Source organism: Melopsittacus undulatus, chromosome 8, assembly GCF_012275295.1.
Source record: "Melopsittacus undulatus isolate bMelUnd1 chromosome 8, bMelUnd1.mat.Z, whole genome shotgun sequence".
NCBI lineage: Eukaryota > Metazoa > Chordata > Aves > Psittaciformes > Psittaculidae > Melopsittacus > Melopsittacus undulatus.
This window is the reverse complement of record NC_047534.1, coordinates 38,938,974-38,958,649: the sequence shown is the minus strand read 5'-3', so window position 1 is coordinate 38,958,649 and position 19,676 is coordinate 38,938,974. Positions and strand designations below refer to the sequence as shown.

Sequence of the window (19,676 nt, the reverse complement as noted above, 5' to 3'; positions counted from 1 at the left end):
GATTTTAGGCATGGCAAACAACACCTCTTTATCATACAAAAAGATCGCTATGCTCAGACTCATCTGAGTCTTTTGGTTTAGAATTAAACATGAAAAGTAAAATCAGAGGAAATGAACTTGATGTGTGTTGTAACTCAGAAGTGGTATAGTTTATAAATTGAAAACACAGTTGCTTTCCTTAACTTAAACAAGAGCATCGTAAAAAGAATTTTTTTAATTCATTTTGTACCAAAGCAGTTGTTCAGGCTTTTTGACAAGTCAGTAGTAGCTTGCCTTTTCTTCCCCTGCTCTTTGTAATGACCTATTAACATGGAAGCTACACAACCATGGATGCCAAATTTGAGAAAGACACTCCCATTGGAAACCACTTTGTTTTGCTTCCAGAAAAAGGTGGCAGTGCCAACATTATTTGTACCAATTTATCTCAAAATTGCTAAGACACTTCAATATATAAACACTAAAGAACTTTTTCCTAAAACGTAAGTGTTCTGATTTTTTTTTAATTAATATATTTTTATTTATGAAAGTCTATGGAATAAAATTGCTTTAAAGAGACACAATGAGCTGGTTTCTTTATCAGGTTCCTTAACTTACACTGAACAATACTTAAAAGAGCTACTGCATAAATTTTTACCATTCATTAAATTAAAGCATCCATTAGTCCACTACTCAATTCCAAAAAGGTCAAACCTACTTAGAAATACATAGGTTCAGAAAGGTTCCTAGCATTTAAACCACCACTCAATAAATTACATTCCACTAAGAACATCTTTATTTCAAAATGGATCAGGCAGCTTTAATAGCAAATTGAAAATGCACTCTACTTAATAAGAACTTCCCCTTGCAGCATAATGTTGAACAACCAACATACTACACATCTGCTACTATTTCAGAGAAATTGCCCACTGTCCCAGGCACTAATGTGAGGTTCTGGAGGATTTCTGTTTGTTTTTTAGAAATTGTTTAATTAGCCATTCCTAGGAACAGTAGGCAAATTCAAAGCAAAACAAATTCTGCTAACAAAAGTAACAAGTTTCAGTTCTCAATTGAATGGAGCAGGCTAAACTGGACTAGCTATAACAAATGGAACCACAAGAATGTTTATGGCAACACTTGTCAATTTGTGAAGTTGAGAAGCCTTCTGCAAGTTGTCTGCCCACCCTGGAGTAGACAATCAAACACCATGAACTAACATAGCTATCCATGACAGCAGTGAAATCAGCAAGAGAATGTCATTCATCATTTTAAGTATTCCCTTTTGTTTTTCTCTTCAACCCAAGATTCAACAAGCTTTAATAAATACAAAGATGATTCCAGCCTTGCCTGAGTGAATTACTTGGCAATAATCAAAATGTTGCAATGCATGGATAATTCTGCTTCCATCCGTTTATATCTTGAAGAAAAGACTGGAGTGAAAGGGAAGGAAAAATTTTCTAAAGAAAATCTGGAAAATATTCATTCTGCATTTCTAAAACCACATTAAAAAAAACAGAAAGGATTATTCCTGAATGCCTGCCAAATCACCACTTTTAAACATGGACTGAAACTTCACATCAACTCTGTGGGTTGAGTTACAGGCTACAGTGAAAACAAGTGCTAAATGCCAACAGCAATACCTCAGCTACTAGACTGAAAGTTTCAGAGATATTTTTGATATACAACAAAGTGCCAACCAACAATATAATATATAACTGTTAAATACATCCAGCAAATACAATCAACCAACCTAAAAATTCCATCCAAGTTATGCAGGGAGGAATCAGCTGAGGAAAACATACCTGAAAGAAAAGCCAATTTTTTCTTCAGAATGGGTAATATTACTGAAGCTTCCATTCTACTTCAGATAATTTTCACAGCTCTGAAACAGAAGAAGTTAAAACTGTCAAGCATGCAAAATCAATTATGATATTTCACCAGACTGAGCACTGGCCAAAACACTTTTGTACTTTTTCTGAAAGAAGCACAGAACACTGTAACCAAACTCCACTGTATTGTAAAGACAATTGTAAAAGAAAAAAAACATTACCATGTGCATTTTCCCATGTAAATCTAAAGATTTTTTCCTCCTCATTAAAAAAAAAATAAAAAAAAAATTCAAAGCAGAATCTCAACCAAGGACACTGGCTTAAAGTCCTATTTCCCAACCCTATTAAACTACAATTAATTTACAGGTAGATCATCCATTTGCCCAGACATTCAGATGTAAAATAAGTGTAAATTAAATTACATTTTGGCAGACTCTGTCTCATATTACCAGGAATACAGTAATTATTTCAAGATCTAATGCTACATATACATCAGGACACTGCCATTACCCTGCCTTTAGTAGGTTTTTAATTAAAGAAAAGCATTTAACAGCCAAAATAAGTATTTCTAACCTATAGCTGGAAATTCTTCTGCTCCTTTGTCTCCAAATCCCTTCATACCCTCATTCCATTTTTACTGCATTATGAACTGCAATTCATTGTGATTAAACTTCAGTGTTTCCTTGAGAAATCAACAGGATACTTGAATTCCAACCTCCTCTTTCAGTCTACACAAAGTAGCAACCGGCATCTGCCTGTAAGCCTTTCCAAGTTCATGCTTGCACAAATAAATACATAGAATACGAAAAAAAAAAAAAGAAAAAAGTTCTGCATAGAAATACAATATTCAAAATACATGCCAATATCTATGCCAAAAATACATGCCAAAAACACGTAATTTTTTTTTCTTTTCTTTAATTGTAGACATAGGGCTTTAGACCTCAACCTGGAGTTCTCCATCTGGGTTTTTCAGCATTCATCCACAGTAACAGAAATATTTCCTTTGGGAGGGGGGCGTTAGGAATGGAGATGAAGGGGGAGTGACTGAAGTTAAAGTAACTGAATTAAAACTATAAACTATGTAGGAGAAAGAAGGAAAAAAAAAAAACAGAACAAAAAACCAGAGCACTCTAAATAGAGAGCAAATAGTTGTTCCTCTTCTTCTCAAAAGAACGTGCTTCATTGTAAATAAAAAAGTCCAAATTATTTTTACTATGGAACAGAAATAATGTTTCAACAAGTTTATAATGTCCCTCTCTGTTCCAGTATGTAATGCTTCACAATGTTTGTTCCCATCCCTCATCTCAAAATCTCCATACTTGTGTAATTTGTCAATTATATAAAATACACATTTCCCATATTACAGAAGGAAGCAAACTTCAGTTCTTCCAGAAAAAGTAATCCTAAGACAGTCTGCACTTTAAACAATTACTCAAAAAAGCATCCTATTATGTAATACTTCCTGTACGCTTCAGACAAAAATTTGTAGGTTATAAAACCCAAAACACATCCATAAGCCACAAAACTCAAGAATGACTGAGGCTGTCATTTTTATCTCTCCAACACCATGTTTAAGCCACCCTGTGTAAACTATTTAATTTTGGCTGCATTCTTTTCTTCTGAAGATGTGGACTATGTACCGGGTAATGATTTTTCCCTTTCCTCTCCAAGTTATATTTCAAAATTATTATAAATAGCTCCTTATTATAACCAATCAAGAAAACCCAAACCTACCCATGCACACTTTGTTTTCTTCATACATTCACATATGAACAAAAGTTTGCATCAATTTATTGACTCAAGGGAGCATGTGGTTGCAAAAAGACCAATTTATTTAGCATGAAAGCACTGCCTGGCTTTCTGCCACAGTGGTGGCACTGTCCATGGATCAAAATAGTTCTTTTGTTCAGTATTTCCTGGAACCAAAGGAAGCATTCTGTTCATTCAGAGTGGAGGAAGGTGAGTCAGAACAATCAGATCAGTCACCGATAATTTCAAACACCTAGCCTTTGCTCCAGCAACTCCTGTAGTTTTCAACTGCCTCTCTTCTGTAAGAGCTTTGATGTGCTCCATCTACAAGAAAATTCTCAGCGTAGGTTACCAGAACATATAAAAAAATAAAATAAAAAATTTAAAAAAAAAAAAAACCTTCAGGTTTAGAAATAAGGTTTTACATCCTTCTCTTCTTTAATGCTCCAGAGAATCTCAGAATGATTAAACTAAATGTGGGTTTTTTAACATTGGAAAAAGAAACAATTTCAAGAAAGCCGTCATCTACTTTCCACTGGGAGCTATCAAAGGTGTTTTAAAAGGTTACACTGGTAAAAAGCAGGTAAGCATATTTAGACCTACAACTAAAAGAAATCCTTTTTAACTTGCTTGGAGAAAGACAAAATAACAGGCTCTTAAACTGGCCATCAAGCTCTCAATTTAGCATGAGGAAACAATTATGTGTTGCTCAATGTTGTACCACTATTTAGCTGAAAGAATCAGATCCAGTGTCTGTTAATCAGTAAAAAAAAAAAAAAAAAAGGTATTTGGGCTCATTAAATAAAAAAAAAGCTACAGAAGGAAGACAAGAGCACTGAAGAGCACAGATTTCACTTGAGGAAAGCAAAATACTTAGAAGCTGAATTTTATCACTTCCAAAACAAATGACGTAACTTTTGTATGTTCAAATTTTACAGGTATCAAACAAGCTAAAGAGGTTGAATCTGTTTGTTGAATTTCAGAAACAATCTAGAGTGCTGCATGCCCACCTGCAACCTATTTTGCCAATTAAAATACAATACAATATGCTCAAACTGTAAAACTTGTGTATACAGGAAGTATGCTAAATAAAAGAACTTCGAATGAAGAACCTCACTGAACTTGTTTAGAATAACCTAGGCTTTCAGGTTTTCAAATAAATAAAGCAATATTAATTTCTAACAATGTATTCATTCTTCTGAAGATTTCCATGGAAAGCTCACAAGACTAAATCCACATAATATTTGTATGTAAAACCTAAATATTTGAAAGGTGTTCCAATGAACTAGAACACTCTTCCAACCACCTCCACCAAGAAGAAACTAGTAATACTTCTGGAAAAATTCTCTTAAATACAAACTTAAATGAAATAGGTATTCATTAGGGGAAGGATGGGAAGCTGGGAAAACAGTAAACACATAGTAAAAAAAAAAAATTATAGAAGAGAGAAAAATGCAATGTTTCAGGCTGCACTACACTGAAATCAAATCATAACTTGGTAGGCTGCATTATATGTCATTTCTAATTTCTCAAAAGACTGTAAATTACATTGGTTTACTCAGCACAGTTTAAAATTCTAATAGTTTTTGGTTGCCTTTTTTTAATAAAAATGCCACAAAAACATACAATAAGAACTAAGTGTAATTCAGCAGAGAAGTGCATCATTTGTGATGAATGAAAAATATCACCTCCATTTTCTGCTACACATCATCTAATTTCTAGAAAAAATAAAAAAGAACCAATGTCCAGACACTAAAGCAGTTTTCAAAGTCTATTAAAGACAGTGAGCAGAGAGAGAAGTTGATGGACTAGCACTGACTAGACCACTGGAAGAGAAAAAGCTGCCCTCTCAACTGTTTTCTTTCCAAGCAACCCAGTGGGAACTACTGGTCAAAGATTAACAAAAAAAAAAAAAAAAAAAAAAAAAAAAAAAACAAAACAAAACAAAACAAAAAAACAGGTTCAGTGAGAACATAAACACTTTTACTCAAATTTGTTAGACCTGAAGAATTCAATACTCTCAATACATGGTGCAAGGTCTTTAAATGGGTTAGTCTGTTCTCAAGCATCTACTGCAAGTTTCAAGGATTGAGTACTTTTTTCATTCCCTCATCATGTATGAAACAAAAAAGCATAGCTCATCTGTTAGGCAAAGGACTAAAAGTTAGAGAGAAGAGGAGCTGGGAAGGAGGATCATGTTTGTATTCCTTGTTCTGTGATGAAATATACATACGGCTTTCAGCAAGTCATTTACCCCTTTTAGTCTTCATTCAGTCCATCTATCTAATTCCCTTTTTAAGAGTTGTGATGTTTAATTCATTGTTTTTGAAGACTTGAGAGATTAGAAGGAACTCCATAGATCTGTCCATAAATAACCAAGTAGCAGATGGGCAGCTACATTCAAAACTGTAGCAGCTTGCAAATACAGCACAAACAATAGCATAAGTAACAACTATTCTGAAGTCCTGAAGAAAAAAAGCCTCAATCATAGAAAATGAAATTCTCTCTTTCTTTAAAAATAAACTTCTGAATTGCATACCTTCAAAATTATCAGCTTCATTCCCTGAAGCCAAGGGATTTTCAGATGCTAACTTCAGCCCACAAAGAATTACCCCATGCTTTCCCTGGATCAGATTAAAAAGAAGCTCATCTGTTCCACACAGAAATAAAAATCCATGTGCAAAAGGCACTGAAAGCTGAATATCATCTTTATCTATGTAGATTAGTATTTCATCTTCCTTTAAAGATAAATTAAAGGATGTCATCTCTTCCACTGCTAAATGGCAGATGACATAGAGAACACAAAAAAGGTGTCTCCAGGGCTGATATCCCAGGGTAATCGGAGAAGCCCATCAAACCTGCCCCAAAAGCAGAAATAGGTTGTAAACGTTCATTAGTTAATGCTGTCTTCAATTAAAGAGCACATGGAACTGGGTTACTCAGCTGGACATCTTTAACAATAAAACCTGACAGATAAACATCAGTTTAAGTAGTCAAATGGAGTGTTTGGTTTTTACTTTTTAACATATGAGCAGCAGTAATAAATTTAACATTAGAGCCCCTTAAGATCTCAGGAGAAAAGATAACTCCACATACACTGGGAAGATCCAATCAAGTTCTTTGTCTTTTCAATTACTTAATTCTTCTTATTTTCTTTTATTCTATTTTTGACTGTTGAAAATATTCATAAAAAAGGGTATACTGAAGTTTTATATTATGCTTGATTTTCAAGTTGTACACAAGGAAAATATTCCTGACCTTCTATAACCTCTTAATTCACACTAAAGAATTAAGAAAATAAAAACCAGAGACTCAGATTTTATCAGTATGCAAGCTTATTAAAAGCAAAATGTAACCATATCATGTCAGTTCCATTACACATACAATCAGTACTTTACCTTGGCAACTTGTGATAGCAGATGAATGAACAGATTGAAAATGTGCTCCACTTTCGATTAAACCTAGGGTTAACAGTTTGCTAGGCTGTGATCCAGAAGCACATTGTAACAGCCATAAGAAATTTAAGCTTGGAAAAACTGAATTTCTTCTGCCACATTTTCACCTGGAGGTTCAGTCCTTACCTTGTACACTTGGTTTGGTAAATATAGCTAATACAACCCCTAATGAAGAGTCACTCCCCAGCATCCCTATAACCCCCTTCAAATCATGGAAGGCTGCTATGAGGTCTCCACGCAGCCTTCTCTTCTCCAGGCTCAACAGCCCCAACTTTCTCAGCCTGTCACTGTGCTCCAGTCCCCTGATCATCCTCGTGGCACTCCTCTGGACTTGTTCCAACAGGTCCATGTCCTTTTTATGTTGAGGACACCAGAACTGCACACAATACTCCAAGTGAAGTCTCACGAGAGCAGAGTAGAGGGGCAGGATCACCTCCTTCAACCTGCTGGTCACGCTTATTTTGATGTAGCCCAGGATACGGTTGGCTTTCTGGGTTGCAAGCGCACACTGAAGCTGGCTCATGTTCATTTTCTCATCTACCAACACCCCCAAGTCCTTTTACACAGGGCTGCTCTGAATCTCTTCTCTGCCCAACCTGTAGCTGTGCCTGGGATTGCCCCAACCCAGGTGTAGGACCTTGCACTTGGCACGGTTAAACTTCATGAGGTTGCCATCAGCCCACCTCACAAGCGTGTCAAGGTCCCTCTGGATAGCATTCCTTTCCTCCAGCGTATCAACCGAACCACACATCTTGGTGTCATCGGCAAACCTGCTGAGGACACACTCAATCCCATTGTCAATGTCACTGACAAAGATGTTGAACAAAACAGGTCCCAGCATTGATCCCTGAGGGATACCACTTGTTACTGGTCTCCAGCTGGACATTGAGCCCTTGACCATAACTCTTTGCGTGCGGCCATCCAGCCAGTTCTTTACCCACCGAGTGGTCCATCTATCAAATTGATGTCTTTCCAGTTTAGCAACAAGGATGTCATACAGGACAGTGAATGCTTTGCACAAGTCCAGGTAGATGACATCAGTTGCTCTACCCCATCCATCAGTTCTGTAGCCCCATCACAGAAGGCCACCAAATTGTTCAGGCACAATTTCCCCTTAGTGAAGCCATGCTGGCTGTCACCAAGCACCTTGTTGTTTTTCATGTGCCCTAGCATGCCTTCCAGGGAAACCTGCTCCAAGATTCTGCCAGGCACAGAGGTGAGACTGACTGGTCTGTAGCTCCCTGGGTCATCCATTTTCCCCTTCTTGAAAATGTGGGTTATATTTCCCTTTTTCCAGTCATCGGGAACTTCACCTGACTGCCACGATTTTTCAAATATGATGGACAGTGGCTTAGCAACTTCATTTGCCAGCTCCTTCAAGACCCGTAGATGGATTTCATCAGGTCCCATGGACTTATGCACATTCAGGTTCTTAAGAGGGTCTCGAACCAGATCCTTGCCTACAGTGGGCCTAGGGTCTTCATTCTCACAGTCCCTGCATCTGCCTTCCAAAACTTGGGTGGTGTAGTCAGAGCATTTGCCAGTGAAGACTGAGGCAAAGAAGTCATTAAGAACCTCAGCCTTCTCCAAATCCATTTCACAGAATGATAGACCTTTTGCTCAGAGCAGGTGTCAAGGAAGAGCACCAGGCACAGAAACAATATAACTATGGATGCACAACAGCATCTGCATGTACAGCTGTGGAACACAATACTGATACCTCAGTCTTTTCATACAAGGGCATGCAGAGGATATCGTGCAGCAATGAGCACTCTCTCAAAGAGTAACACATCTTTGGATTTCAAAGACCATGTCCACAAGCAGCAGTCTAGCTCTAACCTTAAGGAACACAGGCAGAAGTTTTTAATGATGCTATAACATGACATAAAAAAAAATTGTATCTTGCTAAAGTTTTCTACCCTTTCCAGCCTCAGGCCACAGCCTAATGCTATATGTTAAGTTATGGCAGTTTTCAGGCTTCTTTAACCTAGAATAGTAAAGAAAGTAAGTCACAGATTTTGGATGCATGCCACATTTCCTTTTCTGCTACATTTACAGAGGGAGACCTCATGCTTATATCGCTGTAGCTTTTTGTTGTAGGATGTTACCACAGGCAGCAAAAGACTCTGATCTACCTTACACCCTCCTTGCAAGAGGCAGCCAAATCAGCAGAAGTTGCAGTCATCTATTACAGCCCAAACTCACTTCAGAACTAAATGTCCACAGAATACACAAAATAACGCAGTTTGGGAGGGTGCTTCTTCCACCACTTTCCACATTGCAATAGGTCAACTGAAATGTTATGTCCAAAGCACAGCAGAGAAGTTTTCTTCATTGTACTTTCCCAACACCCATTAAAAAAAAAAAAAAAGTTCAGTTTTTTAAATTTTATTCAGAGATTATGTGGAAATAAGATAAATCACACAGATCATAAATTCTCCCACAGAAATAGTTTCTGCATCATGGGGGGGTGGGGGAGTTGAAAAATAATGAATAGTAAAATAAAATTACATACACTAGCTCTTTCTACTAAAAAAAAAAAAAAAAAAAAAAAAAAAAAAACCAAAAACCCAAACACATCATAAAAGCTTGCAAGAATGAGCTAGGGGAAACAAGTACCTTATCACTGGTTCTTCAGGAACTGTCCAAAACCAGTTTGTGATGGAATATCACAGAGAGCTCTAGGCCTTCAGTACTTCATAAAACTATGGCAGTGGGAGGAAAGAGTGGACAATTCAGGCCATAAACAAACAGCTGCACTGATGAGTGCAACTGTTGGCAGCACAGAGCAAATGAAAAATAACTGTCCTCTGGGGTGCAAGCTTAGAACTTCTTGTTCCTTTTATAACAGTTATAAAAGAAAACAATCTACAACTTCATAACAATACACATACTTGGCATTGTTTAAAAGTGCATGTGGCTCAGCCCCTCAGGAATCACTTCTTAGCTCAGTATAGTGAAACTACAACTAAATGGAAGCAAAAAGAAATGCTCTTCTAAACCAAAAGCCCTCGAGTGGCAGGGAGTATGAAAGGGCAAGGGACTGTTTGAGATGAAAAGCAGAGTGGGGTGTGTAGACATTAAGTACAACAAACACAAAAGCAGTCATCCTTTTTAGCTAGAAAAAAACTGGCCCAAAACAAGAAGAAAATTAATGAGAGGCTAGGAAAGAGACAGTTTTACTTCAGGTTTGATACCTGACTACAGTTCCCAGCTCAAAAATAAGGTTTTATGTAGACCTTGAAACATGCCAAAAAGTCTCCTTGATATTTAAAAAAAAAAAATAGTAGTGTCTACCCTCTCATGGCCCACACAACACACAAAGTAGATACAATGCAGACAGTAATAAAAATTTCTTCATAAGGAATAAATAAGTAATTTGAGAACTTTGCTAATCTTAACCAAACATGGAAATAGAAGAGACTGAAATATACCAGATCTAGGACACGGATAGCTTGTTCATTCACATTTTTACATTTCAAAATATTTCAGATATGCATTCATTACTATACAAAAAAAAAAATCTATGCTGCCCTTTAATTACTGAGTGAAAGAGAAGTATTTCCTTAATTTGCACGTCTTCAAGTTTTGTACTCACACTGAAGATTCTGAACCTTTCAGCTGCAAATCACAAATTAAACTGGCCACAGCAAGCACCTGCAGTAACCACAGCATCTCTCCCACCCCCTTGAGGTAAAAGATGTATCATTCCACTATCTCAAATGGTCACATGCTTCAGAGAATATAGAAATCAAGCACTGTAAACTGCTACCTGGAACACCTTGCATAGCTGTAACACTTGTACATTTTCCACTGCTACTATTTTCTAAGACCAAATTAGAATGTAACATGAAAGAATTAGCAAACACTACTCTAGCAGAGAGAAAACAGACAACCTGCATTGAGGATACACTGATTAGAAAGAAACCATTGCTTTTACCAACACTGAAATGCAGATAAGCCACAGCACCTTCCATTCACATATCATGCGCCCACCCTGACCCTTTCCGCAAGTTCAGCCATACATATCATTTAGTGACCAAAACATGAAGTTAACATCAACCCTATTTATCTTATTCTTCAAAAAGCACTTCTTTTTGGCTTTATTTGGTGTAGTGTCAACATTCATTCCTCATGATATCTAAAAACACATCTCAAATTCAATTCTGCTAATACTACAGTTTAGCTTGGCTCTGAATTCTCATGTGCCTACTACATCTATCTCTCTTGAACCACTGATTCTGCAAAGCCCTAAATCATACCTTCATCTCCTCTTAACTATTGTAATTTCCTTCTTAATGGGTTCTTTATGTCCCAGCGTTCCAAACTTCAGCTTGTCCAAAATGCAGCAGCTCATCTTCTCACCTAGAAACAGGAAAACAACACTCCATATTGATTTTTCCACTTGCTTCCTTGTAAAGTACAGAGCCTGCTGTAAGGATATCCTCACTTCAAAAATCCCTCACTCATGTAGTCTAAAAAGTAAAAAGCCCTGCCAGTGCATTTTTCTATTGCTCACTCAAGGTATTCAAGTGTCTCATTTCCCTCCTGTGCACAAGCTTATCAACCCCATCAGACCAGCAATACTCTACCTCAGTGCTTTTAAAACTTCCTTCCTTAATCTCACTCGCAACCACAGCTCCCTCTTTAAACCAGAATTCACTTATCTCCAGTCTTATGCTTAAAAACACCCTCTAATACATTTGCAAACACTACTCTGTGCAAGACACAAACACAAGCTGCACTATTTCGTAATAGCTAAGCTACACTATGTAATATAACTTTAGTATCAGAAGCCTTGGCTACATTATAGCACCTTTGAATTTATTTTTTTTTTAAGCCACAAGACAAAAACCGGAATAAAGTAGGTAAATTTAAAAAGGCACGAGTTACAGCCTAAATAAATTTGTGCAAAACCATTTGAGAAGGTATTGGTCTATGCAGTGTATTTATCAGCATCAAAGCTTCAGAAGAACCAAATACATTGCATGAAATTTGTAAAGATCTTATGTTTGATAGAGATTGATCTTACTTACCATTGGTACTGGAATGCAACACTGTTAGGGATATATAAGTCTGAGCTCTGGTTCCCAGGTTCTGCAAATTTAAATGAAAACAGCATTTGGCCATATTTTTAGATGTTAGTAATCAAAAACTTTATTTCCTTTGGAGGTTGAAATCAAGGGTTTATTACAAAGCTGCATTACAGCGAAGTCAACATTTCCAATATATATTCACAAATACTCGTAAGCTAAGCATTCAAGTTGAGACAGCAGGAATCCCGTATTTTCTACCAAAACATATGGTAGACATCAACATTGTTTATAATTAGCAGGCAATGCTCCTGAGGCAGCACCGGAAGCAGCAGGAAAGTAACAAGAACCAGAATCCTTGTAGTATGCTTTCAGTCAGAGGTAATCTCCACAGATTTTTAGGCAAAAATCGAAACTGGAACAGTGTTAGTGTTTTTTGTGAAGAGGAGGAAGAAAGTATTCCTACATGCTAATCCCTGCCATAGAACTAAAAAAGGAAAATTACACTGTGAATTAAAAAGACTTATATAGTCCCTATTTGTATTAGAAGATGCAGAATTGACACAAACATCAAAAATAAAAACTCAGCAAATGCTTTAAGACTTGAATGAAACCTTGTACCTGATCAAATTCCACTCACCAACAAAATCCAAAACCTCCAAACCAAAATCCAAACCAAAAATTAGTATATACAGTGTTACAGGCAAAGCCAAGATACTGAACATGTCATAGGTTTTATAGTTACTCAGATGTAGCAGTCATTACAGTAATCTCTCTCACAAGTTTTAAACTAAAAAATGAAAACAAAACCCTTGTATTACTGAAGTTTTCTAGTCAGGCAAATAAACTAGAAGCCTCAGAAAGATGGAGAAAAGGCAAGAGTACACACCTACAGATCAGAAACAAGAATACTAATAGCAAGCACTCAAGAAAGCTTGAACAGAGATGCAGAGGAAAATCCTGCAACATCATTTCTCTACCCCTACAAAACCCTAAGGTAGGCTTTGCTTACCTTATCAGAAGCTACCTACTGAAGGTGTTCTGTATTTCTGCAACCACCCACTGTCACTTAGGAATAAAGGTGTTCTTCTTACTACCCTAGTCCTAAGGACTTGACAGTTACGTAGCATTGTATTGAAGTTCACCAGCAACAAACATACCTAGTCTCTTCCAGAAGTACTTCCAGTACTCCTCCCTACTACTGCCCCTATGGAGTGGCCAACTGAAATTGAGCCAGTCTTCACCTGACTCCTTTATTCTGCTGCTGGAAAATAACAGAGCTATGTACATTTCCCATGGTTACATACACTTTACTGAGAAATATGATTCCACAGCAAATTTAGAATTATAGCCTACAACTCCAAGAGATATCATGGGACTGCTTCTTGTAAGAAATGTAAAGACACATTCTCTTAACTTTTACTTCTAGGGAAACTGATGTTACAGATCATGTAAACTGCAAATAAAACATCACCCATTAGCATACTAATTTAAGAAAAATATTTAACAGGGGTCATTTCACATAACTGTTCAAGCAGCAATCTATGATGTAGAGAATTGTGCAATATCCTGAAATCCAGCTCTAAAAGAAACATTTTACTTGCTCCTAGGTGTTTGGTTGTTGGTTTTTTTTTTGTTTGGTGTTTGTTTTTTGGTTTTTTTTGGTTGGTTGTTTTGTTGAGTTTTTTTTTGGGGGGGGATGTTTGGATTTTCCCTGATGGAGCAAAGCACAAACCGCACATGACCAGCGAGCACTAGGCCTCTAACCAAGCTTCAGCTTTATCCTGTGATCCACCTTCCCCCTTTCCTCCTCAAGTTTCTGGTCCAGACAATGGGACTAGGACTATAAAACCCTTGCATTCAGGAAAAAAAAAAACACTTATCAGCACAAAGTTCATTGCCATCACTGTTCCTGTAATGCAGTAACAGTACTTATTATTTACTACACACTGAATCCTATCAGACAATGTCACAGAAGGGAAGGGGGGGAGCCCACAATAACTTCCTCATTACAGTGAATTTTAATTTGAGCAAAGTCAACATCCAGTCGTTAGGCCAATGCAGACACTGCAATACTAAAAATGCAGAGGACCAGTATTTCCTTTGGAAGAAAAAAGACGAAATAACTGACAAAAGCATCTACTAATAGCCATTCACGTAGGCTTTACCAATTTGCCCGTTAAAAAAAATTACTAAAGCTAAAACAAACAAACAAAAAACAACCCCACCATATTCACCTCTATTGACTCCACTCTTGCTTCCATACGCTTGTTCAAATTCTTTGACAAAGAAGGTGCGTTACAACATCTCCCTCCCACAACTGCATGGCTAAAACAGTTCTGTTAAGGGCTAGCAAGGGATACTACAGCTATGGGGAGAAAGGCAAAATTGGTCGACAATGGACCTGTCAAAAGCTCAAAGAAATGGCAACCACGACTCTGAGCACCCACTGCTTCAGCAATGAATCAGCTTCCCGACCAGGCAGCGCTTCCCGAAAACCAGAGCGCCCTGAGCCGAGGCAGTGACACGACCATGACTCGTTCCCACCGGCCTGCAGCCCCACTGACCACTGGCGACACACCGGGGAAGTCCCCGGCAGAAGCCGGGCGGGCCGAGGAAGCGGCTCCCGCGTCCGGCTCCCTCCAGAGAGCTCTCCCTCGCCCGAAGCACTCTCCTCCCTCCCCAAGCCTGCCGAGACACCCGCGACGGGACCCGGCGGGAGGGGGCCACCGCCCTCCCGCACCCACACAAAGGCAAGCCCCGGCGACGACCGCCACTCAGGAGCCCCCCCCCCTCGCCACTGCGGCCACGTATGTCGCGGCAGCACGAACAATACCCAAACATGCTGCACGGGTTACCCGGGGCTGTACCAACTTGCTGTGACCGTCACCCGGGAACAGCCAGAAGGACCTAGAAAGGGTCAAACAGGGGAAGGCGGAGGAGGGAACGGGAGCCCGCAGTCAGCCTCCAGGTACCGCCCCGGGGATGCGGCGCCGGCCACGAAGGCCGTGCACGAGAAGGCTGCCCTGCCGCAAGGCCGGGAGACCGCCGCCCCCCGAGAGGGCCAGGAGCCAGCCGCCGCCGCCCGAAGAAGCGGGACGCTCCGCGGCTCCAACGCCGCCACCCGGGGAACAAAGCCCAGACAGGCCGCGGGGCCTGCGCTGCGCCTGGGGCCGCCCTTCCGCGGGGCCAAGGCAAAGGAAGAACCCCTCCGGACGCGGCTACTCACCCGGTTGCAGCGCTCCAGGTGCCCAGGCTGGGAGGACGGCAGCAGCAGGGCAGGCGGATGCGGGGCGGAGCCTGGACCAGCCCGCTCTAGCCAGGCTGCGGCGGCTGCCCTCAGCCGCTTCGTACCGCCTCGCTGACCCGGCGGCAGCCCTTGGGGACGCGGGTGGCTCCAATCCCTCCCCCGTCAGCAAGGAGACAGCGAGCGCCGGGCGCTGCCAGATCCGCCTCCACTCCGCTGCACTCGCCTGATCTTCGCTGCCTGCGGGGCGCTGAGCTGCGGTACCGCCCGCCCCTCCCGCGGAGCCGCCGCGGCAGCTGCGCGGGACCCGGCCCGGCAGAGAGGCGGCAGCGGGAAGCCCCACCCCAGCGGGAGACAATGGGCTGCCGCTGCCCCGCTAGAGGGTGCCGAGCGCTGCAGGCCCCGGCCAGGTCTCCTCCCGCCGCACTGTTAGCACGGAGCGGCCGTTGTAAATACCCGGCGTGGGACAGGCCGGAGTGTGACCAGCAGTGGTGCTTTATAGTTTGGAGATACATGTGCCTGAGCGTGTGTTGAATGCAAATCAGATCGATCTCAGGTGCAAACTGGCCATTGACAGAGCCTCAGGCAGATGTCGGCTTCCACCTGCGGCCCTTTGCCATCCGTGTTTCAGTAACTGCAACACCTATTTTGTTTCACCCGTATTGCAGCTAACAGGCTATCCTCTGTCCAGATTCCTGGGCAAACATACTGAAACCCTATCGCTCCAAGGCTAAAATAACACAAGAAAACGTGGAAAGAAATGCTTTGAGAAAACCAGCTAGGACACTTGTATTGTGTTCAGCCTAACTGCCCTGGGTTATGGTACTGTTAGACTTAAATCTGCTGAACAAGTCATTTTTAGGCTACATAATGGCTCTCTTAAAAAAAAAAAAAGGAAAAAGGAAAAAAAGATTCTGCAAACTCTATCTTAACAATAATTTTGCTCTTATTATTTGCAGAGCAACTGAGTATCATTTACTATATCTCATTCCAAACATGAAAACTAGCTCCAGACATGAAACATAGGCTGCAACTGCTTGGTTTCTCCCCTCAAAACACAGTTTGCAAAACCACTGTTTTCCGTCTTTTCTTATGGCTGCCTGTCAACATCTGCTGTAGCAAACACCCTCCGTGTCACTATGGGAACATGCCAGTGGTTCTCACCTGGTCTCTGGCCTCTGCTTGACTCAGAAAGCTGTCCCCCTCTTAGCAGCACAACCCACTGGATGTTCAAGAGCCGAAGAAAGAATTGTCATTAAAATTTTCAGAGAAGGCCTATTGGCCAAGGCCTGTCATCCTCGAGAACATACCTTTTCTGTCTGGTCTTGCTAGAAGAATATTTAAAACAGCAGGAAAAAAAGAAAGAGTAAAATAAACTTCCCTAACAACCTGCAGAGATAAACAGAGATAAGTGATCTTCATTAGCTTCCCATCAAGAGTAATTACTGTAGAGAACCATAACATTTATTTTGTACTTTATTTAAAGAGGAAAATTCTAACAATATTTTAAATGTGTGCAGTAATGGTTTCAGAATGTGCCAGATACAACTTTTAGGTCAGTCTTCTTATATATTATATACATGTGGGCAGAACGTAAGACAGTAGGAAGCTGTCGATGTTCAACAACATTTACTTAGGATCACACAGGCTATATCTTTGTAATCTCTGACTGTAGACAAATAGTATTTCAGATAAGTGACCTGATACCCAGCACCAATGTCCAGCACAAGAGAAAGCTCAGTGGAAGTCACTGGCATATATATCTTTAAAAGGACAAAACAAACATCAACAAAGGCAAAACTACAGCTGACTGCCACACTGAGTTTTTCTTTTGTTATTTCACGCTTCCAAAAGCCTCCATAGTGGAAGCATTATATTCTGTGTACCATTCCTGTCACATAGTTTATACAATAAATGAAAGTACAACTATTTATGACAAGACTATGTACTTTTTGAGATTTTTTTTTTTTTTGCTTGTGGATCTCAAACATTTCAGTATGCATGGACTAATTAATTTCTCATAGTTACTGGAGAGGAGTGGGAGGGAAGTCCAAATGACATGACCCAACTTCTCCATTTTCCAGGTCATGAATGGAATCTCTCCAAAGTGACTGAACCAGGCTTACCTCCTTCAGAGAGAAGAGGCAGAACTCTTGCAGTGTCTTTCAATACTCCAAGACAACAACCCAAAAGTCACTCTCATTTGTACCCTGGCTGGAGCTGTGCTACTTTGAGTATCCAGATCTTACAACAGGTTTTCTGACTTTCCTCTTTCATGTATACTCTGTCAAGTGATTTGCCAGGACAGAATCTGTGATGATTAATTTTGTTTAAGGTCAGACCGGCAGTTCAGAGTTGTAGATAATTGCCTTTGCTATGCAAACTGCCAGCAGGAAGAAATCACAGTACGTTTTTGTATCAACGATCCATTTGATCAAAACAGGCCTTAATGTATGCTACTATTCTCTAGCAGTCATACCAGATTTTCTCAAATATGAATAAAAGTAAATAGGCTGAAAACATCCTGAGCTTCGGGCACTGTGCTGTGTGTCAACACAACAGAGCCTTTGTTTACAGGCAGAGCACTGCTCTCACAGTAGTTACTGCTTCCAGCTTCAGTTGCTGCAATTCCAGAAAAATCAGCCATGAAAGAAAAACAAAACAAACCCCCACACACTTCTAGTGGACACCAGCATATCAACATGATGCTGATCCCAGATGCCACCAGGTGTGACAGTGGCTATCCTTTGCAGCACCCCATGGACCTGCTATGCACCTTCGTTTTTGCTCCACTTGCCACTAGTACACAGGTAGGCACTGCTAGGCACAGCATTGCACTGGGCAGGCTGGAAACTCTCCAGCTGGAGTGATTTACTCTGCTACCTTGCATGTTATTTGATTCCACACCTCTGAGCAACAAGCAGACAATTGTTTTTGCCAGCAGCAAAAAATGCGAGTTGTTAAATTAGTGTAAGCTAGCACTATCCAGAGTAAATGGCTAGAGATGTAACTTGCAGGCCACTGCAATTCATAAATGGTATATACAGTAAATAAGCAAATAACTATATGCAGTGGGATTAATGTAGGCTAGCAGTGATGAATTGTAAATAAAAACTGTAGAATGTTTTGTATATGGAACTTTATGATCATAACAAGATGGTATCATCATATTCATGGGTAAGCAGCGGAGACATCTACTACTTTAAAGACTTACATATTTGTCATACAGCCAGATTCATGTTGGCAAAATAGTGGGAAAAGTCCCTACTATGTTGATAAACAGTATCAGGACATTTGGGAAGTGAAATTGACAGAAAAATGTAAACATTCAGTGCACATTCAAAATATCATGGAAACAAACAAAAGCTCTGCTACGGTTCTCAGTATGTGAATTCCCATTCATAGGCTTCTAAAGGTAACCACATATTTTATGCTATTAGCATAAAAATTTGAAATATCCTTTCAAGCACAAATGCTAGTTTTTAATCCTGAACTATGTGATTATTTCTTCTGAAACAACTAGCAACAAAGCCTTAAACTGTGCTCTTAATAATATCTAAAACTGGAGTAACAAACAGCCCAAACATACCTGACTGCACTTACTGATTAGCACAAGCCACAAGCCTAGCACTCTGTAGGCAGCATCTAACTGGTTTTGAAGGATTTGCGTTTTATTACATTCATACTTACCCAAGAGTGTAGAAGAATCTTTTAACTAGTTATCTCATGTTGGCAGTAATTTTGATGCTCTTCAGTTAACTTACAAAAAACAAAAAAAAAAGAGGAAGTCTTTGTTTTATAAAGGCCTTTGCATGAGTGACATGTCTGTAATGAGTGACAGCAGTCTGATCTTTGCAAGATTCTGGAGAAATTGGGGTTGGGGATCTGCTTATGCTTCTTAGTGCTCAGGTGGAAAAAATACAACATACTCCTCATATCCTTCCAGGAACTAGAGGCTGCTGGATTGTATGTCCTGCAGCAAACTCTGCAGTGACTTTTATTACTTTGTTTAATTACATTTTATTTTCTATAAAATATAATCTTCACAACCTGTCCTTTCTACTGAGGAAATAAGGGTGAAAAACAAAATATGTAGAAGCCTAAGAGCTGCATTGCCTGAGTAGCTACCTGAGAAATTTTTAATGGAAACAAAGCTATCTGTGATCAGTATCTTGCTGCCCAGGTTTCTTAAACACAAACATGATTTCCTTACAAATTTATTTCATTTTAAGAAGAAATGGTTTCTGGCTGGCAATAGATCCGTAACCTCCATGACACAGTGGGAATGCCTCCCTTTCTACACAGGAAATCGGTCCATGGGGTCTGGCCTGAGTGTCATGTCCAGTAACAATGGTATGAATCTTGATCCCATCTCTGTAGCTTCAGT

At 39.8% G+C, this 19,676-nt stretch overlaps 1 protein-coding gene across 5 annotated transcripts in view; it reads right to left on the bottom strand.

The window, feature by feature from the left end:
• SESTD1 (SEC14 and spectrin domain containing 1) overlaps nucleotides 1-15,594 on the bottom strand; it is a 57,952-nt gene extending 42,358 nt beyond the window's left edge. The window contains exons 1-4 of one of the 5 annotated variants that reach the window (XM_034065385.1): nucleotides 15,272-15,594; nucleotides 12,046-12,106; nucleotides 11,272-11,374; nucleotides 1,779-1,858 (exon numbers count right to left, since the gene is read on the bottom strand). In XM_034065385.1, the coding sequence (XP_033921276.1) occupies nucleotides 1,779-1,833 (55 nt within the window). In that variant the 5' untranslated portion in view covers nucleotides 1,834-1,858; nucleotides 11,272-11,374; nucleotides 12,046-12,106; nucleotides 15,272-15,594. Of the gene's footprint in view, nucleotides 1-1,778; nucleotides 1,859-11,271; nucleotides 11,375-12,045; nucleotides 12,107-14,279; nucleotides 14,580-15,271 lie in introns of those variants that run through there. The other 4 variants (XM_034065382.1, XM_031052202.2, XM_034065383.1 and 1 more) reach the window with 4 other exon arrangements.
• Between the last annotated feature and the right edge of the window lie 4,082 nt (nucleotides 15,595-19,676).